The sequence below is a fragment of the Notolabrus celidotus genome, chromosome 18 (assembly GCF_009762535.1).
Source record: "Notolabrus celidotus isolate fNotCel1 chromosome 18, fNotCel1.pri, whole genome shotgun sequence".
Taxonomy (NCBI): domain Eukaryota; kingdom Metazoa; phylum Chordata; class Actinopteri; order Labriformes; family Labridae; genus Notolabrus; species Notolabrus celidotus.
In genome coordinates, this window is record NC_048289.1 from 30216614 (window position 1) to 30236771 (window position 20158).

The following is a 20158-nucleotide window of genomic DNA, read 5'->3' on the forward strand; positions in this document are numbered from 1 at the left end:
CTACGTCCAGATTAAATGTGCGCTTGTTTAATCCCGGCCCCGCCCTGCTGAAACATGCTGTTAACTCTTTCCACACCTTCTCTACGTCTCATACAAACATCATCTGCTCCTCTTCTGACTTATGAAAGCTCATCATGTCTGTTTGAATAATCCTGCTACTTGTCCCTAAATTAAAGGAGTTTTTAGAGTCAACTTCAAACAAAACTCCAGTCTCTAAAAAGCTATAATTAATGCTGTAATCGCGGCTGATTCAGAGGAGATTGAAAGGATTGAAAAGCCCTTTTTTCTCCTCCTTCACAGAATCATCTCTGCCACTTTTTGTGCATAAATAAAACACAGAGCATGCCTTCAAGGAGAGACTTAGAAGACAAAGCCAAACAAACAAAAGGATGAGAGTTCTTAAAGAGATTGTGGAGGAGGAGTGATGATGCAGCCAGGAGGAGGTGATGACAGCAGCCTTTTCATCCACACTCTGAGTCTCATCATCCAGAGAGAGGCTCACGTTCATCTTCAAACTTCACCTTCAAACTTACCAAGGAGACATTTTTGTTTCCAGAGTTTGTGGCTCATGAAGTAGAGTATCTGTTTGAGTCTTATTCTCATGAAGGGTTTGCTTCAGATCAACATTATTTCAAACGCTGGCTGTAATCTGACAGAGTCACGGGCTCTGAGAGTGAGTTCAGATCACTGTGAGGTTGAATTCAACTTTTCTTTTCGACCAACGTGAATCAGGTTGTATATCCGGGCTGTTGCTCGCGCTGGTTGAACTCGCAAACCAACACGGCACCCGTTTGTTTTTACACCCGCTCGAGCCCGTGGAAGAGGCTCGTCAAATTTACATGACCGCTTTTCCCAGCAGCGCTAGTGTGAACTTTCCCTCACAACAACAACGATGGTGGACTTTGGGGTTGAGTTGAGCCGTGGCCGAGTGGCTAAAGCAGTCCTGCATATTCTCCGCTCATTTCCCCAGGACCGGTTCACTAACTTTCCCCAGGACCGGTTCACTAACTTTCCCCAGGACCAGTTCACTAACTTTCCCCAGGACCGGTTCACTAACTGTCCCCAGGACCGGTTCACTAACTTTCCCCAGGACCGGTTCACTAACTTTCCCCAGGACCGGTTCACTAACTTTCCCCAGGACCAGTTCACTAACTTCCCCCAGGACCAGTTAACTAACTTTCCTCAGGACCAGTTCACTAACTTTCCTCAGGACCGGTTCACTAACTTTCCCCAGGACCAGTTCACTAACTTCCCCCAGGACCAGTTAACTAACTTTCCTCAGGACTGGTTCACTAACTTTCCCCAGGACCGATTCACTAACTTTCCCCAGGACCAGTTAACTCACTTCCCCCAGGACCAGTTCACTAACTTTCCCCAGGACTGGTTCACTAACTTTCCCCAGGACCAGTTCACTAACTTCCCCCAGGACCAGTTAACTAACTTTCCTCAGGACTGGTTCACTAACTTTCCCCAGGACCGGTTCACTAACTTTCCCCAGGACCGGTTCACTAACTTTCTCCAGGACCGGTTCACTAACTTTCCCCAGGACCGGTTCACTAACTTTCTCCAGGACCGGTTCACTAACTTTCCCCAGGACCGGTTCACTAACTTTCCTCAGGACTGGTTCAATAACTTTCCCCAGGACCGGTTCACTAACTTTCCTCAGGACTGGTTCAATAACTTTCCCCAGGACCGGTTCACTAACTTTCCCCAAACAGCTCCGTCTGACACCCGGAGCCGAGCTACTCTGCGTGCACATACTACACTTCAGCCTCCACATTTGAAATGAATCCTTTTCAGATTCTGAAGTTTTGATGTCTTTGGATTCAGAGTCAGACGGCTCAAACATGCAGGCTGTGAACTCTCTCTTGACCTGTCAATCAAAGAGTTAGGCCACGCCCACACAGTCCTGAGAAATGCTCTGGCCTGTAAAAGAAGCTGTTTTTGAACAGAGTTTTTTCAGAGTTATGGATGTTTATTTTCACTCAGATTTTTGTTGAAGCTTGATTACACATTTAATTTCGATATTCTTTGTGAATTTAAAATATTCCATTTACGTTTCCTGAGGCTTTGAACAAAGTCTATCATTAGAGCATTGTGACTTATGAGGATGTGATGCTTCTTTTAGTCCACATCCTGGTCCCTGAACTTCAAAGTGTGCCCTCAGACCAGCGCCTGCAGTCAGTCTGATCTGATCAGAGATCTTGTGAGCTAAACTCGATGTGTTCTGGTCATAATAAAACATTTTTCCTCAGTTATGGATCTGATTAGTTTAACAACCGGCTCATTCCTGTTTGGTTCAGACAATGTTCCCCCCAAACTCTGAGCACAGAAGGTCAGCACTCTCAGAAGAAGCTCTTATAATCACAAAAACATGAGTTTATGTTTGTCATTATTAATATTTATATTGTGGATATTTTTATTCGACCTCTCTCTGATCTGTGTTCTTTTAATTTAATTATTAATCACAGTGTTTATGTTTCCTGACATGCGTGTGAAAGGACTGAGTCTGTGATTGTAAAGAAACTAAGCTGCTTTTATTTTGAAAATGCAATCCTTTCATGAGAGGAAAGTTGAGTCAGAGTTTGTTTTGTTAATTTGTATGATTCAATTTGACCTCAAAGATAGAGTAACAAATGTTTTTTATTATTAAGACCAATGCACAAAACTATCAGTCCTTGATCCTGACTAAAATAATAATTCAACTGTTAAAAACTTTCCTAACTTATTACATTTAAGTTATCAGTCTTCAGATTTTAGATTTCCTCTCATAAGACCAACGCTTCTTCTCCATCTTCGTCATGGTTCATTTTCCTCCTGGTAACTGGAGACGTGAGAATGAGGGTCAAAGTTAAAAAACAAAATCTAAAACCAAAATGTTTGTTTGCAGAATAAAGTGCAAACATGAGTAAACAATAGCAGATGTGTTCTTGGGGTTGTGTAACAGGCTGTGCCTCTCTGCCTCTCTTGCACTTCATGCACATGAGACCTGACGGATGCTTCCTCAAATGCCCGTGGACAGATCTGTTCAGACTATCAGAGGAAATCAAAGCATGTTCCAGAGACTGGATCTGAACCCTCTCCTTCACAGGTTGAAATATTTCTTTGTGTTGAAATATTTTCATTGATTAGAGTGATTTATTTTAAACCTGAATCATGAAAACTTAATCTGCAAAATAAAGTGCAACACGGTTCTGTCAACACGGCTTGGTTTCTTGTTCTCTCTCTTCTGCTCTTTCATTTCTGTTGATTTTCTCCTCTTTTTAAAACTCTGCACTGATTGGAGCTTTCTCTGTTTATGCTCCAACACTCTGAACTCTCTTCCTCTGGACATTAAAACAGCGAGCTCTCTGAGTGTTTACAAAAGGAAACTTAAGAGAAGGGGTAATTTCCTTTTAGCTCTGGACTGCATTATTACCACTGTGACCATTGTTTTAACATCATTTTTATTTATCTTATTTTACTCTAAAATAAGATAAATAAAGATTTAATCTTATTATGTTTTAGTTTATTTCATATTTATTTTTCTAGTATTTATCTGATTTTGTTTTATTGATTTGATCGTCATGATTTTTTCTGATACTTCTCTAATTTTACTTTATTTATTATGTTAAAATGATCTTATTTTACTGATTTAATCATCATGATTTTATTTATTGATTATATTGAAATTATTTTATTATAATGATTTTATTTTATTTTTCTGATGTCTCTGATTTTATTTTATTGATTATATTGAAATTATTTTATTATAATGATTTTATTAAAATTTTCTGATACGTCTGATTGTATTTTATTGATTTCATTATATATTTTTTTAATTGATTTTATTGAAATTATTATTATTTTTTTTTTTTTCCTGATACGTCTCTGACTTTTCCACTTTTAAATATTGCTGTTGTTTTCTGTCTCTCTCTGTTCTTTTATGAAGCACTTTGGGCTGCAACCTTGAATGTATGAAAGGTGCTTCATAAATTTTAAAAAATTAGTTTAAAAAAATAGTTATTTGCAGTTATACCTAGCTAACACTGATTGAGCTTTCTGAGCCACCGTACAGGACTCATGTGACACTGCATTCTGCTGCAGCTTCTGTGATACAACGATACGGCTGAAACAGGGCCTGAACAATGACTGTAACTGCCCTGTTAATGACTTTATTATGTATGAGTGTGTGTGTGTTTGTGTTTGTGTTTGTGTTTGTGTTTGTGTGTCTAAAGATGACCCCTTCTAAACTTACACTTTAGCCTTGTTCTGAGATAATTTCCTTCTATATTAACACGGCCAAGAAACGCAAAGACTTGACCTTTCCTACAGACTGAGCAGGCGGGCCGGCTGTAAACAGGAAGACAGAAGCTGGAGGGGAACCGGCACATCGCTCGAATAACAGCTGGCTTCCTGTGCATGTGTGCAGAAGCTGCTAGCATAGACAGCGAGGTCAGCATGTTGAGCTAACTGGGCAGGTAATGAGGGTTTTTTTATTTTATAGATCTCTGTGCAAATTATCAGAACAGATTTCAAGAGTTCTCCAAATTAATGGGTTCTGCAGTGTTGACTATAGTTTATGTTCCAGGGGTCAAAGGTGATTATGCAGTCTGGATTGAAGGTGTAAATGTAGCAGGAACTCCAGGGTTGTGGTTTTAGTCTCAGTGTGTGCAGGCCATTGACAAATTCCAGCATGAACTACTAAAACAGGCAAACAAACATGTTTTTGTCATGCATCCTGACCCAGAGCTACATTCTGAAGTTCAGCCAAAGCAAACATTAGACTCCAGCCGTCTGAGGTGGAGCAGCCTCACGAGTATTATCATCCAGGGGATGGTGTGTGTGATTTTGCTTGTGTTTGTCCCAGTAGCAGAAACCTTCATGTCACTGACGGGACGTTTTCTCTGCTGCTGCTGTAAAAAGCATTTCTTCACCAAACAAGGACGCGGATTCAGTCCCCCGGCTCAACAGCAGAGTGACGCTCAAATAAAGGATCCGTTTAAAGGTGCTATGACAAGAGGAATGAGTACAATGGATTGTGATTACACTTTAAAGGATTGCTCTCTCAGCGTGAGCACGTGAGCGCTGATATAGATAGAAAAGGAGAGAAATTAATACACAGTGACTGGAGCAGGACTGGCTGACACATCAGGGCATAAATCAAGCGGACAGGATGTTTTCAGATGGATTGCAGAGCTGAGAGGAGGGGGTGGATGACAGGAGGATAATATAAGACCGGCCAACCCACCACTAGCTTCAGGTCTGCAAAATGTGTGGGCCAGAAGAGCCAGAACCAAACCTGACTCACTCTCCTTCCAAGAAAAAAAAACAAAGACTCTTATCTTTTATTTGAGAAAATAACCTCCAGCGAGTCCCGAAAGGAAAGAGGATTTCTTTCCTCTCAAACAAACTTCCCAATAAGCCTTTGATCCGCACACTTTCTGCTCCCAGTGGGACGGCTGGATATCCAGTTCAATACAAACTGAACTTTAAAGAGAGCTGCTTTTACTCCTCCGCCTTCTCCCCCGATGTCAATCACGGCGCCCTGTGATTTATTTTACGGCTACAAGAGGACAAAAAAATCAAACACACATTTTTAAAAGGTCAGACACTCTATATCCATCTTCTGCGGGGATCGATCGGACATCAGGCTCACTGAGACTCTGAGAGAACACTAAATGAAGGCTCTCAGTTTCCTCATGCTCACAAACCCATAACGCATAAACGTGCTGCGTTCAAGGTCAGCATGCCTAACGGGTTACACGCAATACTTAACAGGATACAAAGATGTTTTTCTTATTGTTAGCAAATCCCACAAAAAAGACCAAAATCAACAATGGACTTATCCTGCTAACAAGTACCGAGCGAAAATCCAAATCCAGATAAAACTGTAAAACAAACTGAGCCGGCTGAGCTTTGAAGGGAGGATTAGGAAGGAGGATTTTAAGAGGGAACGCCAGAGAACACAACAAAAGTTTAGAAACAGAAACGCTTTTTTTACAGTCCCATAAACGAGAGGAAACTTACAGGACGGCTCTACGTTTCATTTGTTTTGTTGCTGAAATTTGGAGGAGATTGAAACCGCTCTCGTGTTTGTGCATTCATGCGGCATCACGAGCTGCTGTAACCCACATTTTGACAGCTTCTCGCTGCAGTTAAGAGAAAACAATTGCATTACAACGTGTTAACAGAGAGCTCAAGAGGTGTGTGTGTGTTTATTTGAGGGGGGCAAGTGAGCCATTTCCACCTGCTACCAGTCTTTATGTTATGGGAATCAACTCTCAGCTGCAGGTCTACGTATGAGACTGGTGTCAGTCCATGCATGTGATTGCTTTGCAAGAGAGCAGCAAGGAGGAGCTCTCTTCATGTCCAGGTTTAACTTTACATGCATGCTTTTTTCTCCTGTTTGAAAATGTCAAATTAAATTCTCCTGCAACCACTAAACGCAGCTTTAGCAGCTGAAACCAACCTCAGTGAGGCGGATCTGTGACAGCGTGTGGATGTCAGTGGTAAGAAGCATTAGTTGTGAAGACCCTGAGGTGACTTATATTTTCTAAAACTAAAAACTTGACTCTTATTTTCAAGATCTTGTTCACAGATCATACTGCACGTCTACAGCTCTGTGCAGTCTGCTCTTGTTTTGTGTCTGATTGGGACTGAGGAGTTGTCAGCATCTCGGTGCTAAATTGTATTAACACACTTGATGAGCTCTAAGGAGAAGGAGAGTCTGACTATTTTCTGATTGTCTGCAGAGGTTTCAAACCCGATGATAAATACTGGTAAATACAATTAAAAAATGTGCATAATGAAGCTGTTTTAAGAAATAAAGCAGCCTTTCCTGATGCTGCATTGTTGGGCTCATTGGGCTGCGAGCTGAGCGACATGGTTTAAAGCTGCACGGCATGTTTAGACTCCATGCACATCTGCAGATGTCGCCTCCCCTCCAAAACAAAAGGAACAACAAATTCAAAGCAGTACAAATAAACAGAGCATGTTGATAAATTGGTGTTTCTTAAATCTCTCTCTCTGGGTGCTACAAGCTGAGCTGCTGCTGGCTTGTTTGTAGCTCCTCAGGTTGTGTCAGTTAACCTAGCCATTACAGCTGCAAAGAAATGCATCAGGTCTAAGTGGACTCATGTAGACCCTCCAAACATTATTAAGTGGATTTATGAGGTCAATTCATGTGCTCCTTTGGAGAAAATAACCTATTCCATCAGAGGAAGCCCACAGCTGCTTCACAAGACCAGGGACCCCTGGGTGGCCTCTATAGAATCTGGTCAATACAATATTAAACTTATAGATACTTCATCTGTATTTAAAGCTGGGGTTAGTAGTCACGGAAAACTAGCATGAATTTGAATGTAGCATTTCCTCAGGACTCTGGTTTGTGTTTTGCACTTCGTCAACTCATGTCTCACTCAACGGTAAGAAAAAACCAAAACATTCTCATAGTGAAAGTTAAAAACACAAACAAACATGAAGGAGGCCGGCAGAACAGCAGGACAGGATTTGATTGGTTAGATAATTTGGCTCCTGATGGCAGGGATTGGTTGGTGTTTTCCCAGGTTTACTCCGGCTGTAGATAGCAGCTTTTCTAAGAACACATTATGTATTGATTACCATCAGGACATAAAGGTCATTTTAACCAGTATAACAAAAAGTGGATCTGAATCTGACTTCCAACCCCAGCTTTAACAGGATCCATGTCAAATAATAGAAATAAAGCATGAATCCAGTTTTACCTCCTGAAACCAGGACAAGGATATCGCCTTAAACAGCAGAAACACAGCGATAGCTTATTAAAGCAGAACAAGGCTGCAGTGTTCATGGAAACTCGTCTGTTCAATATTCAGCTCCAGCAGATGGTCAGGTCAGGAAAACAAAACTCTGTGTTACATTTCTCCCTCTTGTAAATTTTTTGCATTTTACATACAATACATCAAATGTCTGCTTAATCCATGTAGGTCAGCATGTTCTGTCTGCACGCTTTGTTCAATCCCTCTCAGAAACGAGCGCCAATCACCGCCACATCTACAAATCACAAAGCGGCACCCAGGTGGAGGAAACAGAAAAACAGCAGCGTGTGAAAGGATAAAAATCTGGAGCACAGCCGGATCGTAAGAGCCGCCTTAACCGAAACACTGCCGACTGTGTTTGTCTTTTTCTGCCTTCACTACTCGTTCCCGTCAGCGGAATACGATGCCGCCTGACACGGCGTCTTCAAAATGAAACGCTCAGAGTGCAATCAGAAGAGGAATAGCTGCAGGTTCATTTGTAGATTTCAGGCTTACACTGACAGACAAACCTGGAGCACGATGAGATTAAAGCTGCAGGTTTCATGCACATTCAAACCAATCATTGTGTGTTTGATGCCGAGTCCTTCAAGTGCTGCCCTTTGGGTATTCTGTGGTTCATTCATAGTGTCTTCAGCTTTATTGTGGCGCCCCTAAGGGCTGCAGGCTCCGAGCAACCAAACCCTGCATCCATGCTCTCTATAGATGTGCCTCCAGTCAACCTGCCGCGCTCGTCCTGCAGAGCCAACCTCCCGGGCTTTGTTGTTGGTTTTGATTTACGCGTGTTTCATGCTTTGAGGGTCTCTCCGTGAAAAGCCTCATTATTCAGGATAATGCACACAGACTTCCTGACATCTTACCTCCTCGTGAAGTATGGCCTTACACATGGAGTAGTTCCCCTTCAGCGCCCACGTCCCGTTAGCCAGACACTTCCTGTAAACATTATCTGCAGAGACGAGAGAAGAACACAGAGGGATGTTATTAGAAGGATGTTTGTCATCTTCTCAGAGTAATTGTTGGATTTCTGTCCTGATTTTCTAGAAATCTACATAATGTGATCTCTGCTTTGTGTTGGCACTGTGACCTTTCCTGCTTTTGAGGGTAATAAGAAGAGATATCATTAGAGGAAGACATTGAAGCTGTGATATTTCACACGTTTGCTGTCAGAGCAGTGAACCATCTTCTGCCAGAGCATTGTTATTATTCCCTACATTGACCTGCAGTCAAACCCGCCCCTTCGGGTGCATTTTGACCAAGAGTTCCAGGGTCTTTTAGCCCCCAGGACTACTTTCAGTTCCTGTGCGCCCATTGTTGTCTGCGTTTCGACCGCGGGCTGAAGTCCCGGGTAGATTGTGTATGAGCAACACAACAGTTAGCCTGTTAGCATGAAGAGACTCAGCTGGTCTGTTTTAGATGGTGCTATATTTCATCACAGATGGATTCACTGAATCAACACGTGAGAGGAGATAAGCACGAGTAGCAAAGATGTTTCAACACGGCTTTAAAATCCTTTTGAACTCAAAAAGCCGTGGCAGAGATCGGACGGTGTTTTGGTTTAAACAGCAACCCTGTTAACTGGAGACTCTCAGCCGGATGCATCTCTCATAAACGTCTTTAGACGATCATTAAATATCTGATTTAAACAGCGAACCTGTAAACTGAGAGAAGACTACTGTTACAAGCTGCTGAATCAAGAGAATCACAGCTTCTTCTTTTGAAAAGTACACACACATACAAAAAAGATAGAACAAATAAAAACTGATGAAAGAAAGAGAAATCAAGTGAATCACAGATGGAAAAAAACATGACTGTGAATGTTTTTTGGAAAAATTGGAAAAAAAAATTGAAAAAAAAATCTGAAAAAAAATTTAAAGAAAAAAATTAGAATTTTTTGTTTTGAAAAAAAAAAATTTGAAAAAAAATTTTGGGAAAAAAAATGTACAAAAAAGTTGACCCGGAGCCTGTCGGAATGATAAATTTTCCTCATATTTGAAATTGTGCTCCAAAAGCAGAAAAACATGAAAAAAAGTATCTGATGAGGATATTTTGAAATCTTAATAAAAACTAAACTAGTTTGCATTCCCAGGAACTCCCTCTGTGTTTCAACAGCTGTGTAAACTCCACAAACACTGACACGTTCAGCTGAAGGTCTCCAGTTTACAGGGTCACTTTTAAAACCGGAACACCGGGAGGAGAGACGCATTCACGGTGGGCTGAGAGAAGACTACTGTTACAAGCTGCTAAATCAAGAGAATCACAGCTTCTTCTTTTGAAAAGTACACACACATACAAAAAAGATAGAACAAATAAAAACTAATGAAAGAAAGAGAAATCAAGTGAATCACAGATGGAAAAAACAATGACTGTGAATGATTTTTGGAGAAATTTGACAAAAACTAATTTGAAAAAAATTTCTGACAAAAAAAATTTTGAAAAAAAAAAATGAAAAAAAAAATTTGAAAAAAAAAAATTGCCCCAAATAATTATATAAAAAAATATTGCCAAAAAAAAAATGTGACAAAATATTTTGACAGAAATGTTGACCCGGAACCTGTCGAAAAAATTGAATTTCCTCAAATTTGAAATTGTGCTCCAAAAGCAGAAAACATGAAAAAATGTGGAAATTTTGTACCTGCAGTTAAGAACATGGAAAAAGCAATGAATGAATCAACACGTGAGAGGAGATAAGCGCGAGTAGCAAAGATGTTTCAACACGGCTTTAAAATCCTTTAGAACTCAAAAAGCCGTGGCAGAGATCGGCCGGTGTTTTGGTTTAAACAGCGACCCTGTTAACTGGAGACTCTCAGCCGGAGGCATCCCTCATAAACGTCTTTAGACCATCATTAAATATCTGATGAGGATGTTTTGAAATCTTATTAAAAACTACTAGTCTGCATTCCCAGGAACTCCCTCTGTGTTTCAACAGCTGTGTAAACTCCACGAACACTGACACGTTCAGCTGAAGGTCTCCAGTTTACAGGGTCACTTTTAAAACCGGAACACCGGGAGGAGAGACGCATTCACGGTGGGCTGAGAGAAGACTACTGTTACAAGCTGCTAAATCAAGAGAATCACAGCTTCTTCTTTTTAAAAGTACACACACATACAAAAGAGATAGAACAAATAAAAACTAATGAAAGAAAGAGAAATCAAGTGAATCACAGATATGTGTGATGTTATTGTGGACGGAGGGCAGAATAAAAACACTGCGGTTAACCGGTGGACCCTGTGTCTGATATGTAACTTGTGTCAAGCTGTTCATGAAAGACGTGAAGAAAGAAAGTGAGTGTTTCTGCATTAAAAGGAAAGTATTAACGGTTCAACATCCAGCTGTGACACTTTTAAAGGTGTATTTTTAAATCTCTCTCCACCTGTGATCAAATAAAAAGTCTCCGGCTGCAGCAGAGACGAGTCATCGAGTGTAACCGGGTTTATTTTTCCTATCTGAAAAAAATATGAATTCTGCACACTGGAGGAAAAATGCACCAAAGCTCTGACAAGTGATGAGTGAAATTATATTTTCCCATCATCGCACACATTTCTGTCTGCATTCACAGGACCGGAGTTACATAATCTGGAACAAATTTCACATTTGTCATTTCACATTCGAGATCAAGGAAATCAAATCGTCAAATAAGGACACTTATTTTGGCGGGGTGCTTTGACGCCGTGGAGGAGAAAAAAACTCTAAATGAGGCAATTTAAAGTTGAAAGGAAAAGTGTCAGACGTTTTAAACAGATCATCAAACATCACAGCTGTCTGCAGAGGAGGAGGTGAGGCTGCTGGGTGAGGCGGGAGGGCAGGGACAGGGACATGCAGGGGAAGAGGCCAAAATGCATCCCAATTCAATCCTTACATAGACTTCGTATACACCTAAATATTAAATGTACGGTATAGCTGGATCAAACTCTCAGGAGTCGTCATGAGCAGCCAAACACTCTGCTGTCATTCAACACTGATGCATGAAGCTCATTGTTCTGATGTGTCGTTGAAGTCCAGTGACACAGCATCCAGAGTTAACCTTTCAGACACACACACACACACTGATGACAGCACCATGCAAAGCCCATCATAATCAAACACACTCACACACTTCACGCTATGCTAGACGTTCAATGTCCTGCAAAAGGTTACTTGGGATCAAACCAGCGACATTCTGTTTGCTGCACAACCCACTCCTCCACTGAGCCACAGCTAGCTGCTGGTCTCTTCCTCATTTCTGATGTTTTAAAGGTCTGACCTTCTGGTTCTGACTTTCTGTCTTTCAGGAAGTATGGAGAGCAAAATCAAACGTTTTTTTGTAAACACCTTTCTTTGATGTCCAAAATGAAACGCTGCCTGCTCTCCTGTATTCTGATGTACTTCAATGCCAGGATGTTTCTTTGGAGGTCAGTGCTTTATCGCCTGGCTGCCTCACATCCTCAGATCCTCACTGCTCAGTTGTTAGTTTATGTTTGTGTTGCTAACAAGCGGCAACCTCCGGTCTAAAAATATGAGTCCAATGCAAAAGTGCTAAAAACTGCAGTTCATCCAGGATCCACTTGAGGCTGGCTGCAGAAACACAGGAAACCACATACACACCAATTCAAAGAAGCCGATCTTTACAGCAGAAATAAACATGTTTACAGCCTGGTTCAAAAGACGGGTGTAGTCTGGATAGATCATTCCTCGATCGGCACACTCTGTACGGGGGGTGGATTTTTTCATAACACGGTAATTTCAAAGATATTTAGATTACAAGTCTTCCAATGAGAGGCACAGCTGACTTGATTGGCAGGTGGGAACACTGTAGCTGTTGGCGAGGAGGCTAAAAGCCCGCCTCTCTACGTCACAATCGCTCCACAGCAGCAATATGGCCGCCGCCGCCGATTGGCCTCAAAACAGATGGGTGACGTCACGGATGCTACGTCCATATTTTATACAGTCTATGAGTATGAAACATGTGCACAGTGTTTGTAACTCTGCTATACTTGAGAGGACCGGCCAGTAATTGATGACAGCTGATCAAGAAGAAAAAAGGCTGATTCATGATGTCAAATACGTTAGGTCTTATTTTAATGCGAACAACGTTTTTTGAAGTTGTTATGTAAACTTAACTTTAAACTTTGTTGCCTGAACTTAATCAAAGTGTGAATCTTTAAAGTTATATTATCCTTTATGCCTAGGACAGCTGAAGATAGACAGGAATCGTGGGGAGAAGAAGGCGAGGGCAGACATGCAGCAAATGGTCGAGGCCGGGAGTCGAACAAGCGACTTCTGCTGCGAGCTATAGCCTCCGAACATGGGGCGCGCCTAGACCGCTAGGCCACAGGCACGTAAAGTGTGACCGTTTTGAAAAGTCAACCACATGTTGATGTTTTGAATCCCTTACTTTGCTGATGCAACATGTTAAAGGTCCTGTGAGGAGTTTTGAACTGGCTGAGAAACAGACTGAAAATGATACTGATGCCTCTTTATGACCTTCAATAGCAAACAAGTCCATCAGCAGCAACACTGCCACCTTCTCTGTTGTAGTTTTTGATGCCTGAAACCACCGTGAGGGGGTCGGTGTCAGACCAGATGATGGACATCTCGCTTCAGAAACAGCCTTTATTTGACAGTTGCCTGATAAAGTTGACTGTTGAAGACAACAGGATGAGGCTTTTGTTGAAAACACTACTTTTGCATGTTTAGGACAAGAGATAAGAGGTATCACTTTGTCCACAAGGGGGCGCCAGAATCTATACAAAACTAAAGTTCCTCACAGCAGCTTTAATCAAAGCTCCCGGAACTTTTGGTTTGTGGAATCTTTGGCGCCCCCTGTGGACGAAGTGGTGCCTCTCATCTCTTTTATCTTAATCCTGGTTTATACTTCTGCATTGAATCGACAAGCTCTGTGATTGGTCCGCTGGATGTCATTTTATTTCCTGCTTTTACAGCACTTCCCGAAATCGTGGCACATCAGCCGTACGTTTAATCTGCTCTCTGTTCGACCCATAGACTGTAAAAAATATGGACGTAGTATCCGTGACGTCACCCATCTGTTCCTGAGAGCTGTTTTGAAGCAAATCGACGGCGGCAGCCATATTGGTAATGCGGAACTCAACTAGGCAGAGTGTGACGTAGTGTGAGTCTCTTAGCCAATGGCTGTGTGTTCCCAACCGGGAGTCACGTCAGTCATGTCCTTATTTGGGCAAAACTCATAATCTTAATATCTTCTTAACCGTCACGTTAGAAAAAAATTCACCCCCCGTACAGTGTATGCCATTAGAGAGATTAGCTTTGTAGGGCCAAGCCGTTTTTTGAACCAGGCTGTAAACATGTTTATTAATGCTGCAAAGATCGTCTTTTTCCCATTCATATCTATGTGGTTTCCGGTGTTTCTGCAGCCAGCCTCTAGCGGATTTTCGATGTATTGCAGTTTATATCACTTCCGCATTGGCTTCATTGTTTGAGACCGGAGTTTGCCGCTTGGTTCGACCATGTAATCATTGCTGAATGATAAACGGCGAAAACAGGCGACCATCAAGCAGCATGACACGGAGACATCGACACACAAGTATGTGGTGCTCGTGTCAGAGACGGCCACTGCTGCGTAGGGTCAACAGAATATAAACCAGGTCTTGGTCTCTGGTGGAAAGTATGTTCCTGCTGCCTCCTCACAGTCAGACGTGTCACTCACTGAAATACTTTGCTAAGGTCACCAAAGGCTGCTCCTGCAGAGTGCTGTCACTCACTTCCTCTGACAGCCAATCATCAGCAGCGTTTACAGGCAGTAGACATAACTGTGTAGAAATTAAACTCCTGTTTGTGGTCATCATCACCAGCTGAAAACAGAAGCTTTAACACTGATGAGGATCTGTAGTGGGAGTTTGCACTAAAGGCCGAAAAGCAGGTGTCAGAGAGACCACTTTGAAGTCCGTCTGTGAAAGTCCCGGAGCCAGTAAATAATGTCCAAGTTTTAAGTTGAGTTCATTCATCAGAATGAAAATGAGGCGGCTGCCGTGTGTTAGTGTAAACACGCTGAAGTGATGTGGCAGACAGCGGAAACACTCAGACTCGGCTCCTCGCACTGTTTGATCTTCAGGGAAAGACTTTCTGTCAGCGGGGGGAGAGGTTTGAACATCAGCAGTGAGAACACGTACCAACGTGGCAGACAGTTAATCGCTCGTCCCCGACAGAGAAAAAACGGATCTGGCTGACTGATGTGGACAGCTCTGACCCTGATCCTGGGGCGGGTTTCCTCGGGTCGTTACACACCCTGGACGGTGACAGGCTGCTGGTTTTAGAGAAAGTGGAGCGGTCTGAGACTCGGGCTGAAGCCGCTGTGGTTCTCTATGCGGGGAAGAAGCTGTTTTTTGAAATCTGTCACAGAGCACAAACAAAACATCAATAAGAGAAAGAGAGAGGGAGCTTATTTGCATGTATATGAGGTGGATTCAGTTTTTCTCTCAGGCGAACAGCGAGAGACGACTCAGCAGGGACAGTTTGTTCTGTTGCAGATGTTTCAGTGTTTGTTAAAGGCTTCAGAGCAAAGACTGAGTCCTTTTCTAACACCTACTCTGAGAGTTTTATCACCTTTTAGCTTCTTGTTTTGGTTTCACTTCACATACTGTACAAGGATTCATCCCCATCAGAGCAGTTTCACCTTCTTTCAGGAAACTAGAAAGCAAACAGACGGTTAAAGCCGACCTAACACTGCTTTCAAATGCTTTTTGAGTTTTTAAAGATTCAATTTATTCCTGTAGCTATAATCCCTTTCATGCATGATCCCCAGCTTTACTTGACACTTGCAGGTCATTTGATTCACGCTGGAATTGCCTTTCACAGCACAGCACAGCACAGCACAGCACAGCACAGTGGGAGACTTTCACACATGTACACATGTATACTGTACCACACAGCAGGAGGCTCACACATGTACAGTACAGCACAGCAGGAGACTCTCTGTGTAGACACTCCATGATGTTTAAAAATACTCAGGGGTGAATTCACAAAGAATGGATTGTTGTTTCTAATTGAAGCAAGAATGGTGCATCATTTCCCCCCACTATCCAATTAGTTTCAAGCTCTAATTAACAGATCATACTGCACTTAAAGCTCTGTGCAGTCTGCTCTTGTTTTGTGTCTGATTAGGACTGAGGAGCTGTCAGCATCTCTGTGTTAAATCATATTCACTCACTTGATGAGGTCTAAGGAGAAGGAAAGTCTGACTATTCAATGTGGAGTCAAATCATGACAGATGTGACAGATGATACACTATATATATATATTTTTGATGTCTTTGGTATTAATCTACAGTGTTTCAAATAATTTAAATAAATACAAACCCTTGAATGAGAAGGTGTTTCCAGACTTTTGACTGGTAGTGTATATGCTGCAGCAGTAGATGATTAAATGTCACTAACTGCACTTGGCTGTTGGCGCTGCTGTTTGGGAGTAGGGTGTTATTTACAGTGAGGCTCATTTGCACACAAAGGGCCTGTTTCACTCCTCATTTAAATGTATGCAAACACTGGCACACAGAGACTATTCGCCCCGCAGCACAGCTTGTGATGCACTTAACCCTTTGCATGTGCTCTGTGAATAAGACGATGTTGCCTTCGCTCATTTGCAGGTTTGAGGTTTAGAGCATGTGAAAGAAGTGCAGTCTTCACATTACCAGAGAACAAACACAACATCTCTCTCTCTCTTCATCTCCCTCTATCCCTCTCTCCAACACGGTCTCAGCAGATGTGTGTCTAACATGAGTCTGGTCCTGCTGGAGGTTTCTGCCTGTTAAAGGAAGTTTATCCTTGCCACTGTAACTTGCTAAATGCTGCAAAGTGCTCTGCTCATGGTGGATTAAGATGAGATCAGACTGAGTCCTGTCTGTAAGATGGGACTGGATCTTATCCTGTCTCGATGTTGGGTCTTTGTTAATAATAGAACATAGAGTACGGTCTAGACCTGCTCTGTTTGGAAAGAGTCTGAGGGGAACGTTTGTTGTGATTTGGTGCTTTATAAATAAAGATTGATTGATTGATGTTCACACATGCAGCTTTCCTGGAGTTCAGTGCATGTGTGAGAGAGACACTGAGATGCTCCCTAACAGAGGATCTGAGACACACACCAGGTTCCTCCAGCTCTGGTCTTGTTTTAAACACAAGCGTGATCTTGGCTGACCTCACCGAGCAGTCTAACAGGTTAAAGCTAGTTAAAGCTAATAGGCAGGCGCTGGTGCGCTGCCAGAACTTTCCAGGTAAAACTCAAGCTTCCTCTGTTTGGACATCAATCTTCAGGCAGAGGGCACACTGAAGGATACACAGTGTGCTGTACTGACCAAGATGGATCCAAGTTCCATTACAGCACTGATCTCAAATCATTGATGTCTAAAGAAATCATCAAACATGCAGGAGTTTACATCTCAGGAACGCTTTCTTCCAACAAAGTCTTGAGGCTCTGAGAGGAAACTAAACCGGTTTCAACAAACAAAGCAACGACGATGAGATAAACGACTTAAACTGTTCAAGCTTTTATGGCTGCTGGGGTATGATTTGCAGAAATGTGGTGATCCCTGACCTTTTTTTCCTTACAAATGATTCACTGAGACAACCAGCGGTGAATATGGAGCAGAACCCCGAGGAATAACAAGACAAAGAGAACCGCAACCCCGCTCCTCAGATTTAAAGAACCTTGATTATGTTTGGCACAGGGGGGACATTTCATAAACATGTTTAACATGTTTCTAAAGCCTCATTAAAGAAAATATAGTCTGTTTATCCCCGGGTCATTATGTTTTCACACCGACAAACTATTGTGTCCATCCACATCTGAATCACACTGTTTCTCATACTGTGGATGTTTTTAATAACCTGGTGCAATTTGATCTGTGCAATAACTTACCTCTCTATCTATTCATAAGATAGAAGTGTACATAGTGTGTTTATATATCTGTTATATTTACATTTATATTTAATTTTATTCTATTTTATTTTACCTTTATCATTACTATTATTACTGTTATTATATTTTCAACTATGTAAGTACATTGTTGTATTCCCATGTCCTGTGTTGTAAGCTGCTGGAACAAAATAAGCAGTAGCTCAGTCCATAGGGACTTGGCTTGGGAACTGAAGGGTTGCCGGTTCGAGTCCCAGCATGGACGAAGTTTGGCAAGTGGACTGGTGGCTGGAGAGGTGCTGGTTCACCTACCTGGGCACGGCCGAGGTGCCCTTGAGCAAGGCACCGAACCCCCAACTGCTTGGGGTGTGCTGGTTGACGGCAGTATCCTCACTCTGACATCTCTCCCTAAGCATGTTCACTGCATGTGTGTGCATTTGTATGTATATACCAAAAAAACTGTATGTGTAGCATGTCCAAAATAGCATGAGTGAAAAAATTGAATTTCCCCCCTGGGGATCAGTAAAGTACCTTTCTTTCTTCCAATCGCTGTACAGCTCTTTGGGTTGCATTTGATTTGTATGAAAGGTGCTATATAAATAAAGCTTGATTGATTGATTGATAATATGGCCAAACCAGATTATTTCATAGTTTTGATGTCTTCAGTATTAATCTACAATGTTGAAAATAATAAAATAAATAAAATCCATTGAATGAGAAGGTGAGTCCAAACTTTGGACAGGTAGTGTCCATTAGCTTCATGAAAATGTGCCGAGATACACACATTTTTGATGCTTCTATCAACAACCTTCTGCAGATTCTAGTCCAACAATACTCTAAATTAAACATCACTACAGGACCAGGCTGATGTTTTCTGTTGCAGCATGTAAAGGGTTAAATGAATGCAGCTCAGTGTTTACAGGTAGAGACCCTGAACATGACACACAGAGACAGAATCATGCAGCGTATAGATCAGAGAGTACACGGTCTTACATTCAGCCTGATAAAAATAAAAACATGTTTGAATAATGGGAAATGTTCTAGGGGGGGGGATAAGGGATGAAACTGAAATGGGTTGCCTGAGGGCAATCGTGTGCAACGAGCGCGGTATAAATAGCATGTACTGGGACTGTCATTCCTAATCAAGATTACCTCGTTTGAGATATTCCCTAAACCCCAAACGTAGAAACCTAGAGAGAAATCTGTCTGCTGAGAATGATGTCAAAGTCAAAGAGTTCAGATGGACAGAGTTCTGGTTTCAGTATGAATAAATCAAAAGAGTGAAGGAAGTCTTAAGAACATTTTATTTATATATCTGAGTCCATAAACAGCCGAGTAAAATCTGTTTTGACTTCCTGACTGAATGAAAGTTGACCAAAGGCGCTCCTCTCTCCCAAACTTCTCTCCTTCCCTTAAATCAAATTTACACATCGTTGCCTGATTGGTTCCTCTGGGCTCGCGGTGGTGGATCATTTGAATAGATTACGGTCTTTATTTAGAAACACACACGTTGTAAAAGTGGAGTGTGGCGCTGGTTTACTCTCGCTGGGACGTCACGGCTGAAATCTTCACGCGGAGCCAAAAGATTAGAGGTAGAAAAGGTTTGAGCCTTTAAATGAAGCGGCGTGACCTTGATTTAATTCTCCCTGGCACCTCACCACGCACTGATTTATGGCTCCTAAACCTCCTTATAGAAAATAGACGGTATGTCATCAAACATTTAATAACAGTTAATTAACGTCTGCAGAGATAATTCTTCATGTAAGAAGACGTGAAGTCTCCTGCTGATCATCCTTTTATGTGTTTTGATGACTTCATTAGTTTGTGTGTTTGGTGTGTTTTCTTCAGTTTGCATGAGAGGAGGTGAGAGGAGATGTTAAAGGTGGATGTCACGCCCTGCACTCTTTAATTATCTCTTCATTACAGTAGCCGTAGTGCTGGTGATGGGATTAGTGATGTTTCATTTGACACAGAGCTGCAGAGTAAAATGAATTCATCAAACCTCCGGGAGGAAGGGTTTGACATAGAGCTGGGCGATATTGAAAAAGATGTTATCATGATAGCATTTTTCATATCAGTCGAAATCAATGACTATCACGATAAATATCAAATCATTAATATCATTTAAAGGCAGATTTTTGAAAGTTTAAGCAATAAGACAGTTTGTTAGCTTGTATCTGGATTGAATTCTCTGATAAGCTTCTTGAATCCCTCATTTCTGACGGTGCTAACTTCCTGTTAGCACCGTCTTTAGTGTAAGACAAGATTTTGGTGAAGGCAAGGCAAGGCAGCTTTATTTGTATAGCACATTTTATACACGAGGGCAACTCAATGTGCTTTACATTAAAAGATTAAAAGCATTGGAAGCATTCAGACAAGCATAAAAAAGCACAATTAATAATATATTAAAAATATAATTAAAAATGTGCATTTAAAGTGAGTTAAAATGAGCTAAGATAGGAAGGGGAGGAAGGCAGAGGTAAATAAAGAAGTCTTAGCCTTTGATTTTAAAGAGGTGAGA

General features: G+C 41.7%; 1 protein-coding gene across 1 annotated transcript in view; it reads right to left on the reverse strand.

Moving 5' to 3' along the window:
• LOC117830530 (partitioning defective 6 homolog beta-like) overlaps positions 1-20158 on the reverse strand; it is a 107323-nt gene that overhangs the window by 1164 nt on the left and 86001 nt on the right. The window contains 1 exon segment of the mRNA XM_034708678.1: positions 8636-8721. Coding sequence (XP_034564569.1) covers positions 8636-8721 — 86 coding nt within the window.